Raw genomic sequence first — 11,989 nt, forward strand, 5'->3', positions numbered from 1 at the left:
CAGCGTCCCCATGGTCACATGGTCAAAATACAAGCATCTGCCAACAAGCATGTGTCTACAACTGTTGCAATGTCCCAGAGTCATGTGATCTCTATTTGCATCCTTCCCAGCCATTTTTCAACAAGCAAAGTCAATGGGGGAAGCCGGATTTGCTTCACCATGTGATTTGCTTAACACATCATTGCAAAATGTTCATTAAATCGGATATGGCTCACTTAACAACTGCCTTGCTTAGCAATGGAAATTCCTGTTCACAGTTGTGGTTGTCAGTTAAGGATTACCTATACAAGGAAGATTCTGTGATTATAGAATAAGAAACAGTGTTTCCCTTCTTACTTTGGGCCCTCTGGCAACAGTAGTAGGAATCACAATGATGGTACGTACAGGCTCCAAAAGAAGGGGAAAAAAAGAAAAAATGTGTTGTTTTGGTTTCTTAGAATTCTTTGAAATTCTAATTCTAAGTTTAACAACTTTACAGAATGACCTCCTCTTCCTCAAAGTTACAAGCCAGCTGCATCACCTCAGCATTAAATGTGCCATTCACGTACTACACCTGAACAATTTTAACCCACATTGCTTACGCAGAAGACCAGCAGATGAGGTGAGATAAAAGTCATTGATTTTGCTTCCTAGACTCAGTGCTCTTATGTCCATTAGTGAGGAAATCTATCAACCTTTTTTGTTCCTAGGCAAGCTTGCTAGTTAATTTCTCCTTGCCTTTTGCTTCTGCTCAGAGAAATATGAATGCCATGTCGATGTTTATTTGTAATTCTACAGATAAGATGGACTTCGTGTGGGAAAAGGAATTTGAATAAAACCTATGCAACAGATTAAAGAACAATTACTGAATATTTAGAAAGAATCACTTTATTAGCAGCATCTAAATGGACTAATTTATTGTATTTACCATTCATTGTTTTCTGCAATACAGAATAATATTTCCTCATCAGAAGTAGTACAATGGTCTAATCATAGAGTGATGGAATGGCTCAGATCAGTAGATTTGGCAGAATATGCACCAAACCTTCGAGGAAGTGGCGTTCACGGTGGACTCATCGTAAGAAAAAAGAGCTTAATTTCCTTTAAGTTTTGCAATATAAATATTAACAGGACAATTTATCAACATATCAGCTTTCAGTTTTTAATGTTTGTGTCTATTTTGTTGATTGAAGAAAAGAAAAGTCCGTTTATGGAATTTTTTTCCCCTGAGTGTTTTATGTAAAATAAATTTGGCAGTATTTAACTTAACATTTTATAAATGATCTTGTGTTATAAACCAGTACCCAAATCATTAGCGCTTAATATATGAAATATATAGAGAGCAAAAACTACTTTCAAATTGGCAATTGCTAAAATGTTGTCTGAGTTTTTTAATGAATATAAACTATCTCAGGCAAGGGAGAACAAATTATATTTTTATCATGAATTGTTTTAAGCAACAGTGCAAATTCAAGACTTAGACTGAAGACAGACAGTTACAAATGCTTTTTAAAACAATTGTGTTCTTGACACCAGTTATTGTTTATCTTATTTTAAACAAGATCACATTAGCCTAAGAACTGTACAGTATACATTTCATAACATTATATCAAGCATATAATCCTCCTCTTCCTTCTTTTAAATCTTTTTGTACAATTGATCTCTTCCTTTGTGCCTCTAAAAATTACACATCAGATATTATTAATGTAGACAGTATATATATTTATGCATATGTAGTCTTACTTAATTCTGTTCATCTCGTCATGTTTCTATCTTTCTTTCTCTTGTGTTACTTTTCATCATTCGATTATAAAATCCCTTGAGGCAATGGCACTTGTTAATAAACAATCAATATTCCTTTCTAAACATATTGGCTTCGCTTGGATCCTGGCTTCCTTGAGCAAAACTATGCTCCCCAAGTTCTCACTGCTGGACAGAAAAGTTGGGAATTTTAATATATTTATTACAATGTCGTCTCATGGATTTGTTGTAAATGAATGGATTTGTTGCAAATGAACCCTCCAGAATACCATGGGCGATGCATGGGGGAAATATAGGCGGAAAGGGAAAAATAATTTCTTTTCCTGACAAAGGGAAAAGTCTGCTGAATCAAAATCCCAGGAACAACTCCAGGATCCAAATCATTATGGCTCCCATTAAGAGATGTGATCAAATGGCAATGGAAGTATATACTAACCCTATAGATCTGGAACTGCAGTATGAAACAGATGTTTTTCTTTGATATCCCAAAGAAGTGTCGCTTAAAATGGCATTTTTAAATTTATATTTCCTGTTAATGTTATATAATTGTTGGAAATGGATTATAATGGCTAACATGTGAAGAAGCCTTTATGCTTCCTGGCTCTGTGATACGGTAACACATCCCGCATACGCAGAGTCTAATGAAAGCAGGCAACCCTCAGAACAGCCTTTGAATACCTTGCTGCTTAGAGACCACCCTTAAAGCAGCACAGATGCTCTTTGTTTCTCTCACAGATCCTGGAGCCTCGTTTCAATGGAGATACTCTAGCAATGCTCCTCAACATTCCACCTCAAAAGACTCTGCTAAGACGCCACTTGACCACAAATTTCAATGTGCTCATCGGGCCAGAGGCTCAGCAAGATAAAAGGGAAATCATGGAATCTACCGCTTATGCATCTCTCACTACCACCGCGAAAGTCCGGGTAGGCTATAGAGAAACCATACAAACTTTAGAAATCCTGCTTGAGTCCCCAGCTGGCAGTTTAAAAGCCAGTAATCTCTTAGGCAGCAATCTTGTAATCCATGTAACTACTTGAGAGTGAGTTTCATTGAGAGGTCAATAGGAGTTCTAAATAGATGAATAAGAGTTATTATAACTGCTATGTTATTTAAAAATGGAGACTTTTTGTACACTAAGAGCATGCTTCCCCAAAGAATTCTGGGAAATCTGGCTAAGAGACAGTAAGGATTTCAGTTTAGTGTCCCCAAATGAGAAATATCTGCTCTAATTATTAAACCAATTTGGGGCTCTAACGACAGCATCTGCAGAGTATTAGAGGCTTTTTATTTTTTAGTAGCTGAAATTCTGTACTTAAATTTATCCATGGGATGGAAAGGCGGCATAGCTTCCAGCCAAGACACAATGATGCAAACATCCCCTGCTGATTGTTGCATCTGACTTATATTCATTGTGCATTCCGAATTTTAAGTTGAGAGCCAGTCTGGTCTCGTAAATTAAGGGCTGGGAGTAAGGAAACCTGAATTCTAGTCCTCTTTCAGCTTTAGAAGCCAGCTAGGTGACTTTGAGATGGACGTGGTGGCTCAGTGCCTAAGAAGCTGAGCTTGTCGATCGAAAGATCGGCAGTTCAGCGGTTCAAATCCCTAGTGCTGCGTAACTGGGTGAGTTCCAGTTACTTGTTCCAGCTTCTGCCCACCTAGCAGTTCGAAAGCACATAAAAAATGCAGGTAGAAAAATAGGGACCACCTTTGGTGGGAAGGTAACAGTGTTTTGTGCAAACTGACTTTGAACCAGTTATTCCCTCTCAGCCCTAAGAAGAAGTCAAGGGAAAACAGATTCTTCCAAAATAATGCATGGTTATATTAAGGCTGATTCAAAGACACACACACACACACACACACACACACACACACACACACACACACACACACAAGATAGAAGACAGAATAGTAGAAATAGGTTTATTTCTAAGTGAACATAATAGGAGGACTAATCTATGGTGCTAACCAGGATTCATTATGGGGCAGTACGCTTGCAATGATAATTTTCTTCCTTTTTTTTTTTGAAGAAAGGCTGTTTGTCCAGATTTTTTTAAAGCTTATTTTTTGGAAAAAAATAAATAAATCATGGGATGTTGTTGCTATCGTTTTGTGCCACTTGAGAGGTCTGATATTTGGGAGCAGGAATGGAAGAAAAGCTCTCTATAAAGATACATGGAACTTTGTGTGTGTTTCTCAGCACTGAGTACAGTAGTTAGTTTGTTTTAAAGAAGCATTTCTTTATGTTCTGCTACTTTGCATATCACAAACTCGGTAGCTGGGATCTGTTTTTTTCTTCTGTGGGTTAATTGTTGTATTTAAAGGTATGCATGCTGGTGGGTTGCTACCGGTTTGGTCCAGATCTTGCGAACCGGTAGTAGTGGCGGCGGGAGGCTCTGCCCACCTGCCCAGACGTCATCATGGACGCTCTGCGCATGCGCATACGTGCTGCACGTGAGCGAAACGAGCATGCGCGCACTCCCGTTGAGAACCGGTAGCGAAGATAAGTGGAACCCACCCCTGTATGCATGCCCTTGAGGATCTTAAATTTAATGTACCTAGAAGAGTTAAAGTTGAATAGGAACATGATGGCAGCAGTACAAAGTTTAGTCTATTACCATTCCTGTTCTTTTAAAGGATAGGTTAATACTTCTTGCTAAAATGGTAAACAGTTATGCTCTGATTTTTAAAGAACTTTACCTCAGGTTAGTTTCCCTATACGGAATCCAAAAAGTTATGTCAGTGACTCCATTACTAACCCTTCTCTTTAGCAGAAAGACAATCCTCCCCTTTTGATGCATTTGTTCATTTCCTACAGGAACTTGAAAAATCAATGAAAACGTTCAAATTAATCTTGTAAAGTCTGTGAAAGGTGTTATTATTTAACAGAGGTCGTTTTTAACTGTCAGTGTTTTCTGCATTTCCCCCTTAGTGATTTTCTGACAATTGTTTCTCTCTTTCTCCACCCACCCACCCACCCTTCATTCTTGACAGCCAAAGAAACTTGGATTTTCACATTTTGGAAACTTAAGAAAAAAGAAGTTTGATGAATCTACAGATTATATTTGCCCTATGGATACAAGTATAACCAATGGCACTCAGAAGAGCTATGGTGCATACAGAATGCATAACACCCTCCCTGACAAAGAATTAGACAAACTGGATCAGGTGGGCCAGGGAGACTGATACACTCACCTTTCATCCTCTTGATGCATTCTGGAGCTTACAGATAACCTTTTCTCATAATTTAACTAAAGTGCATAATGCATCTGCATGTCTTTAGTGAATGTATTAGGATGAAGCTTGAAGAATCTTTAAAATATCACTTGGAATTTTTTCCCCCCATTTGCAACTGTTTCATCCTACTCATCTTCTCAAGCCCTTTTTCAGGAAAGAAAAAGCTTTACACAACAGTTGTAGCTGACATTCAAGGCACCTAAAATTGAGCATGAGTGCTCTCCGAGCTGCTGTGGCAGCTCAGAGCTTTTTATATTTCCTTTACAATGCCCAACAATAATTTTTAACATTTTGTATTAGCTTTTTCATGTCCACAGTGGTAAGAATGATCTATTTTATTCTTGACAGCACAGCTGAATTGTATATTTTTATTAAAATACGTTCTTTTAATTGTGCAGCGTCTGCACCATAGTAGTTGCATACAATAGAGCATTAAAATATAGGCCTAATGATGGGTATTGTCTTTAAAAAAAAAAATCTGAGAATACAATTTCTTGACGAAAGCAATAAAATATTTACTTGGGAAAACATCTTAATTGTTTTTGTTGTGATTATTCTTTTTGTAATTGAATTATGCTTTAAAAGATGCTTAGACTGAATTTATAAATCGCTGTCCCAAGAAATACTACATGTATAAAGTAATTTAAAGTAAATTTAAAGTAATCATGTGTAAAGTAATTTTTAAAAAGCCTGAAAAATGGAGTAATTGGAGTTTCTGCAAGATAAAAGATAGCAAGCCAAACTACCATTTACTCTGATTTCAAACTGATCAGAAAAATTATAATATCACAAGATTAACTGCAAAAAGTATTTTTTTCCATGCATGATTTATGACATCTAACACGTTCCATTTTTCTCTCATTTAAAATATAATTTTTTTCCATTTTGTTTAAAGCATGTAATTTGTTCAGTATATGTTTGATTTATATACAATTGGAACTATTTTAATGTTCTGTTTATTTTTAAAACACAATTTTCAGTCAAACTCCTGGAACGTCTTAAAATTAAACACTCATAAAGTATAGATTTTTCCTCACATTTTCTTAGCCTCCTAACTTTGTACTCAGCCTCTTTTCGTTTCAAACTCCCTTCTCAGTGAGGATAAAGGATCTGTCTAGTTTACAGGAATCAGTCGTGTACAGAAAAACTTCTCAGCATGCATGCATGTAATACTATAAAGTAAATGAAAATTAAACTTGGAATTTGCATCTTTTAAATATTATGATTCTTGACAACTTGGAATTTGGAGTTATATGTTATTTCACTGCCTATCGAAAGCAGTCATGGTTAGAGTTTGGAAACCACAAAACCACATTGTTTGAAGACCAAACTGTTCTGTCCTGATTTATTTAAAGCAGTATTTCTCAAACTTGGCAACTTCAAGATGTGTAGACTTCAACTCCCAGAAATTTCCAGCCTGAACATTGATTTAAAACAATTAAAACAAATCATCAAAATTTAGTTGAATATCCATGAACACTAGTTTGGTATAGAATATAGAGCTGATTAACATTCAAGGAATGTATCTTAGAGTCATATTAATAAGTATATAAGTTTGCCAGCTACTGTTTCCGTAGAAAAACTATTGCAGAGATTAGGCTGCCTTGTCTGCCAAAAATGTTCATTTTAATGGGAGGAAAACTATGCTGTTACCTGTTCTACCCCAAATGCTAACCCTTAAGCCTTAAACACATGCAGTCAATTGTATGATTTGCTAGTAGGCCTATTTGAGTGTCACTTAAGGCTGATTTGTATAGAATACTGTAAGGTTAGACCAGGGGTGTCAAACTCAATTTCATTGAGGGCCGCATCAGCGTTGTGTTTGACCTTGGGGGGAGGCATGGCCAGCTCGATGACACTCATGTCAGGGGTGCCTGTGGTGTCCCAAGTGCTCTGACAATGAAAATGGGCTCCTGTGCTCCATTTTGGCTGTGACGGCCTCCTACAACCCTCTGCCACCTCGGGAGGGCCGTCCACGGCTCTCCCGAGCTCCATTTTTGCTGGCAGAAGCACCATGGGCCAGTCCTTTGCTGTTTCCAGGGAGGCCCTATGAGCCAGATCTAAGCACCCCGCAGGCCACATCCAAGCCCCAGGCCTTGAGTTTGACACCCCTGGGTTACAAAAAGGTATCTAACCCAAAATAAAACCCTGGCTATCTGGAATAAGTAGATTATCAGAAATCCAATTTTGGAAACAGGCACACATCTAAAGGCTAGTTGATCAATGTCAATTTCTAAAATTTGCAAGGGGAAGGGAAAGTGGAAAAACAGTACCCAACACAGATCACAAGAATTAGTTATAAATATTTAGGCACCTAATTTCCCAGGCAGCCTAATCATTTAGAAACAAACTACCATCACCACAAATATCTCTGAATACAGAAATTCAGGCCCTACAATGGGGGCATTGAGTGGGGATAGAAAGGGGAAAGAAGAGTGGACATATTCCTATTTTCTGTATTACACAGTGATAACTGCCATGACTAAATGATGGAGCCAGATGAAAAACAATTACATTTTAGAATAATGAAGCATTGAGCATATTAATTGATGTCTTATGTGTTAAACAATGAACATGAATGTCTAAGTTATTAAAATAGCATGATAAGCATTTGAATCTGCATGAGATCAAAAAATGCTTTTTGAATTACTGAAAACAGCTCTTGCATTCTTTTTATTAAAAATATAGTATCAAACATACCACTTAAAAAAAAAGAAGTAGTTGCAATGAATTGCCTTTTCATATTTGGTCCCAAAATGTGCAACTTGGAAATATTTCCAATATTGGGAGTGGAGGGAACTGTGTAAGTCAGCCTCAACTTCCTGAAGACAAAGACATGTGTCATATGTGTGGAACAGTTCTGCTATCCCAAAAGTTGTGCATGCAGGTTTGACTAAGATTGGATGGCTGCTTTAATTTCAATCTAGTTGCCGAAATGATTTTGCAGATGGACCATTCAGAAGGAGCAGTGATGCAAATAGGGGAGCTGTCTCGAGGAATAAGCAACCTCACGGTATGTATGAATTCAAGAGGGCTATCTGGAAATGTTGTTATGGCTGGTTGTTAATCAGCCAAGATTATTTCTATAATATTAGCTGTCATCCCCATGAAAGAGAGCGATTTTTTAGATCTATCAAGCTCCCCTGGTATATTTTCTTTCTTCCCACTGAGGTCAATGAAAGAAAACAATTTCAAAGTTTTGGATCCTTTAAGGGAGGAATGAAGAAGCCTAGGCTTCTGATTGGGAAAAGGGTTTTGGATAAATTGTTTCATAAATTATCATAAAAACATTTCAAGATGAGCCATGGTGGCGCAGTGGTTAGAGTACAGTACTGCAGGCTACTGTTGACTGCCGGCTAACTGCAATTTGGGAATTCAAATCTCATGAGCAGGGCCGGATTTAGATGAAAAGAGGCCCTAGGCTATTCCACTTATGAGGCCCTTTCACCTATAGTGAAAGTGTAATTTTAATTTTGCTAACAATTTGAATGTAGGCCCCTCTTGATCTTGAGGCCCCTCTTGATCTTGAGGCCCTAGGCTGAAGCCTAGTTAGCCTATAGGAAAATCCGGCCCTGCTCATGAGGCTCAAGGTTGACTCAGCCTTCCATCCTTCCGAGGTGAGTAAAATGAGGACCCAAGTTGTTGGGGGCAATATGATGACTCTAGACTGTTTAGAGAGGGCTGTAAAGCACTGTGAAGCGGTATATAAGTCTAAGTGCTATTACTATTTCTCATTTTCTAGTGTATCTGACTGTAGATGTAGCTTGATTTTTTTTTTTTTCCAGACAATGCTAAGCCAAGATCAGATGCTAAACAACGATCAATTTTTAACATCAACTTTTGAGGACTGGAGATGAAGATGCCACAGGAATAACACTTCAGTCCTTTCCTATTATGACAGAAAACTGATGCAGGCTGAATGCTATACCTAAAAATGCATCATTTTCTTTGCTATTAAAATATGTGAAAGGTCAATGTGCTTTTTAAAAATGTACACACATACACAGATAAACTCTCTGGTCTAGGTAATTAAGACATGCATTTAAAGAACTATGCAATTTTTCTAGAAATTTGGAAATCAAAGATCTGTTGATCACTTATTTTAATCACTATGAACATATTTAAAGTGATCCCTTTTTCTATATTTGTAATTTTAAGATTTGGTTATGGTGCAATGGAACTGCAATAGACTTCAAAGCTGTAGCTATTTATTGTCAGTGTAGTTTGTGCAATGATTTACATTGAATCTAACTGAAAATGTGATTCCTTTATGTATTAAAATGTGTTCACTGGTTCAAAAGATATCATGATCAAGAGGACCTGATGACTCCATAGGCATCCATGCAGCTGTCTTTGAAGCAGTATGGAAATCTTTTGCCATTGCTTTTTCATTTTTTTTTATGTAGAAACCTAGTCTACAATCTCGGTATTCCCTGGTGTTCTCCTATCAGGTCTGGTCCTGTTTGATTTTCAAAGTTGGACAATATTAACCCAGTGCTACCACCAATTTACATGCTCACTGTTTCCTTCAGGACTTTGACTAGTTGCTATGAGTATCAACTACTGAGTACTAGAAGCTCCCAATATTTGATGAAGAAATCATTCCTATCCTCTTTGTAATCATTCTTGTCTTCCATCTTGCTAATTTTGAACTATACATGCAATCTACAACAAGTAGCCTTATTATCCGGGTTAAGCGGTGACAGGTTAACAAAAAAACTTCCATTAGCTATTTGTTTATATAACATTTCATTGTTGTAGTGTGATAGAAACTGTGGAAAAGTCAGAGGTGATTGTGCTTTGTTCAAGGGTTTAAATGGGTGTATTAATTCATGCAACATCAAAAATACATTGTAATAAATTCTACATTTTGTTTAACTTACAAAATCAAAGGAAATACACAACAGCATGTTGGCATAGGCTTTCACAGCTGGCATCAATGAAGCAGTGATAACTGTTCTGGCAGTATGGCTGGCTGGGGAATTCTGGAAATTAAAGTCCATAAGTATTAAATGTTGCCAAGGTTGGAAAACCCAATCCTAGACCATAGCCATATAGCCAGAAAGCTCATCACTGCTTTATACACAATTGCCTTGCAGATCAGTTTATTTGTCCTAATCAATTAAAAATTCTTTGAAATATTCTATAGATTGAATTGGAAGCATGAGAAACAATGAAGGGACCAAGCAAATGCCCACAGTTGGACTTCTTTCTCTGTCATCCCACTTATTTTTCAGTGCAGAAAATTCTTCAAGTCATTTCCCAACTATTAAATTATAATATTTCCTTAAATTATAGTAATTGAGAGAAAAATGTTTTGTCAGAAAAGAACCAACCTCTTCAAACTTACCAGTTTTCAATACTAAAAACACCTTCAAAATCCATAGCTAGATACCAAGATTTTGTAAAAAATATATGACAATTTAGGGTGAATTTATAATTACATCTAAACCACCAAAATCTCTGATTTGGAGTATCCAAGTTTACCATTTAAATTCAGGTAGAAATATTAGTAATATTTCAGCAGTGTGTGTAAACAGCTTTCCAAATAAGGGGAATACTGTTACTAATTAGAATCTGACATGGTATTCTTTCTTATCTCTAACAGAATTGTTCTGTTGTCTGCTTCAGTTTCCTTTTGAAATGAGATAAATGGGCACACCTCAACACTATTCTCTTTCAGAACTGATTTGGGGGGTGGGGTAATTGGCCACTCTCTGAATATCTTTTTTTTTTTTTTGCAGAAATATTTGCCAATCTGTCCTAAAAGGCTTTCAGCAATCTATAGTTTAAATTAAAAGGCTTGTAACAATTCTAATGCAACCTTGTTCATCTAACTATCTTTATACAAGTTTGCCACCTACTGGTGACAAAATTCCTTGTTTGCCAAATACATTCCCAATATAAGTTGTTACTAATATAAGCACAGCCTTTTTCTTCCTGCAAAAATATTAACCCGAAGATAGCAACAAATTTATACTGCGACACCAGCCAGTTTTCAGTTAAATAACAAGGCTTTGAATATTATAATCACTTGTAGATGTGGCTCAATATTCATCCAGAAGCTGTCCCTTTCAGACCTACGATCATTTTGAACATACTTTTATTTGATGTAAAGGTATAAATTCTGGATCTAAAATATTGCATGTTCTAATCTCAAGCTTTATTGTACAATTTTTTAAAAAAATAATTGCATTAAAGCATGTATACGGGTGTTACCAGGAGTTGAAGCGTATTTGGTCTACAAGGTAAAATATATTGGACCACAGTATCTTATAGCAGTAATGGCAGAATTTTGATTTCTCTCCTGCGGAATGAGTATTTTGAATCCAAATGAGGTATAAGGTTCCGCATGAGAATAGTTTTAAAATATTTAAATAATTGTCCTTATTATTATCTAAATATTATTAAAGTTTTATGTGGAAAATATTATGTTCAAAATCATATCACAAATGATTAGGTGATGTCAATCTTAATTGTATTTACAGCTATTAAGTTGGTTTGTATGAAGAATGTTTCCCACAAGTAGCTTGGTGTGAAGTTTATGATCGGAAATTGCGCTATAGTTGCATGGTTGTTCTATTGCACATGCAAGCACCTGCATGATTCAGAAGGCAAACCTTTTGGTTCCAGCCAACATAGATGGAACGTTATATGACTCTTTTTACATGATCACCATTCGTTCCTATAAGAAACATCAAGCTAAATGCATCCCTGCTTCTCATCAGTGAGAGACTGCCCAATAAAAGAATTTCATCAATGCGATTTTGTCCCACTAAGGAAGAAGAGGAGCATGTTTTCTCTCTAGGAATGTCTTGGTGTGCTGATGGCTTCATCAAGTTCAGCTGGAGTCAACATTTTGGGAGGGAAATCTGGATTTAAATTAGCCATTTAAGCCCAACGAAACCTTGATTGGATATATATATATATATTTGGTCATACTTGAAGTAAATCTTTTTAATTATACATTTTAAAAACTACATGTCATCGTTTTTACATTTCCTACTTCATGTT

The 11,989-nt window shown here is 36.5% G+C and overlaps 1 protein-coding gene across 39 annotated transcripts in view; it reads left to right on the forward strand.

Annotated features, from left to right (window-relative positions):
• Positions 1–11,193, forward strand: part of PPFIBP2 (PPFIB scaffold protein 2) — a 133,830-nt gene extending 122,637 nt beyond the window's left edge. For 32 of the 39 annotated variants that reach the window (XM_034417140.3, XM_087878411.1, XM_087878416.1 and 29 more), the window contains 6 exons: positions 479–601; positions 932–1,057; positions 2,476–2,664; positions 4,733–4,906; positions 7,923–7,988; positions 8,761–11,193. In XM_034417140.3, the coding sequence (XP_034273031.2) occupies positions 479–601; positions 932–1,057; positions 2,476–2,664; positions 4,733–4,906; positions 7,923–7,988; positions 8,761–8,832 (750 nt within the window). In that variant the 3' untranslated portion in view covers positions 8,833–11,193. Of the gene's footprint in view, positions 1–478; positions 602–931; positions 1,058–2,475; positions 2,665–4,732; positions 5,506–7,922; positions 7,989–8,760 lie in introns of those variants that run through there. The other 7 variants (XM_087878444.1, XM_087878449.1, XM_087878440.1 and 4 more) reach the window with 1 other exon arrangement.
• The last annotated feature ends 796 nt before the right edge of the window (positions 11,194–11,989 follow it).

The sequence above is a fragment of the Pantherophis guttatus genome, chromosome 1 (genome assembly GCF_059756535.1).
Source record: "Pantherophis guttatus breed Tessera chromosome 1, ASM5975653v1, whole genome shotgun sequence".
Classification (NCBI taxonomy): domain Eukaryota; kingdom Metazoa; phylum Chordata; class Lepidosauria; order Squamata; family Colubridae; genus Pantherophis; species Pantherophis guttatus.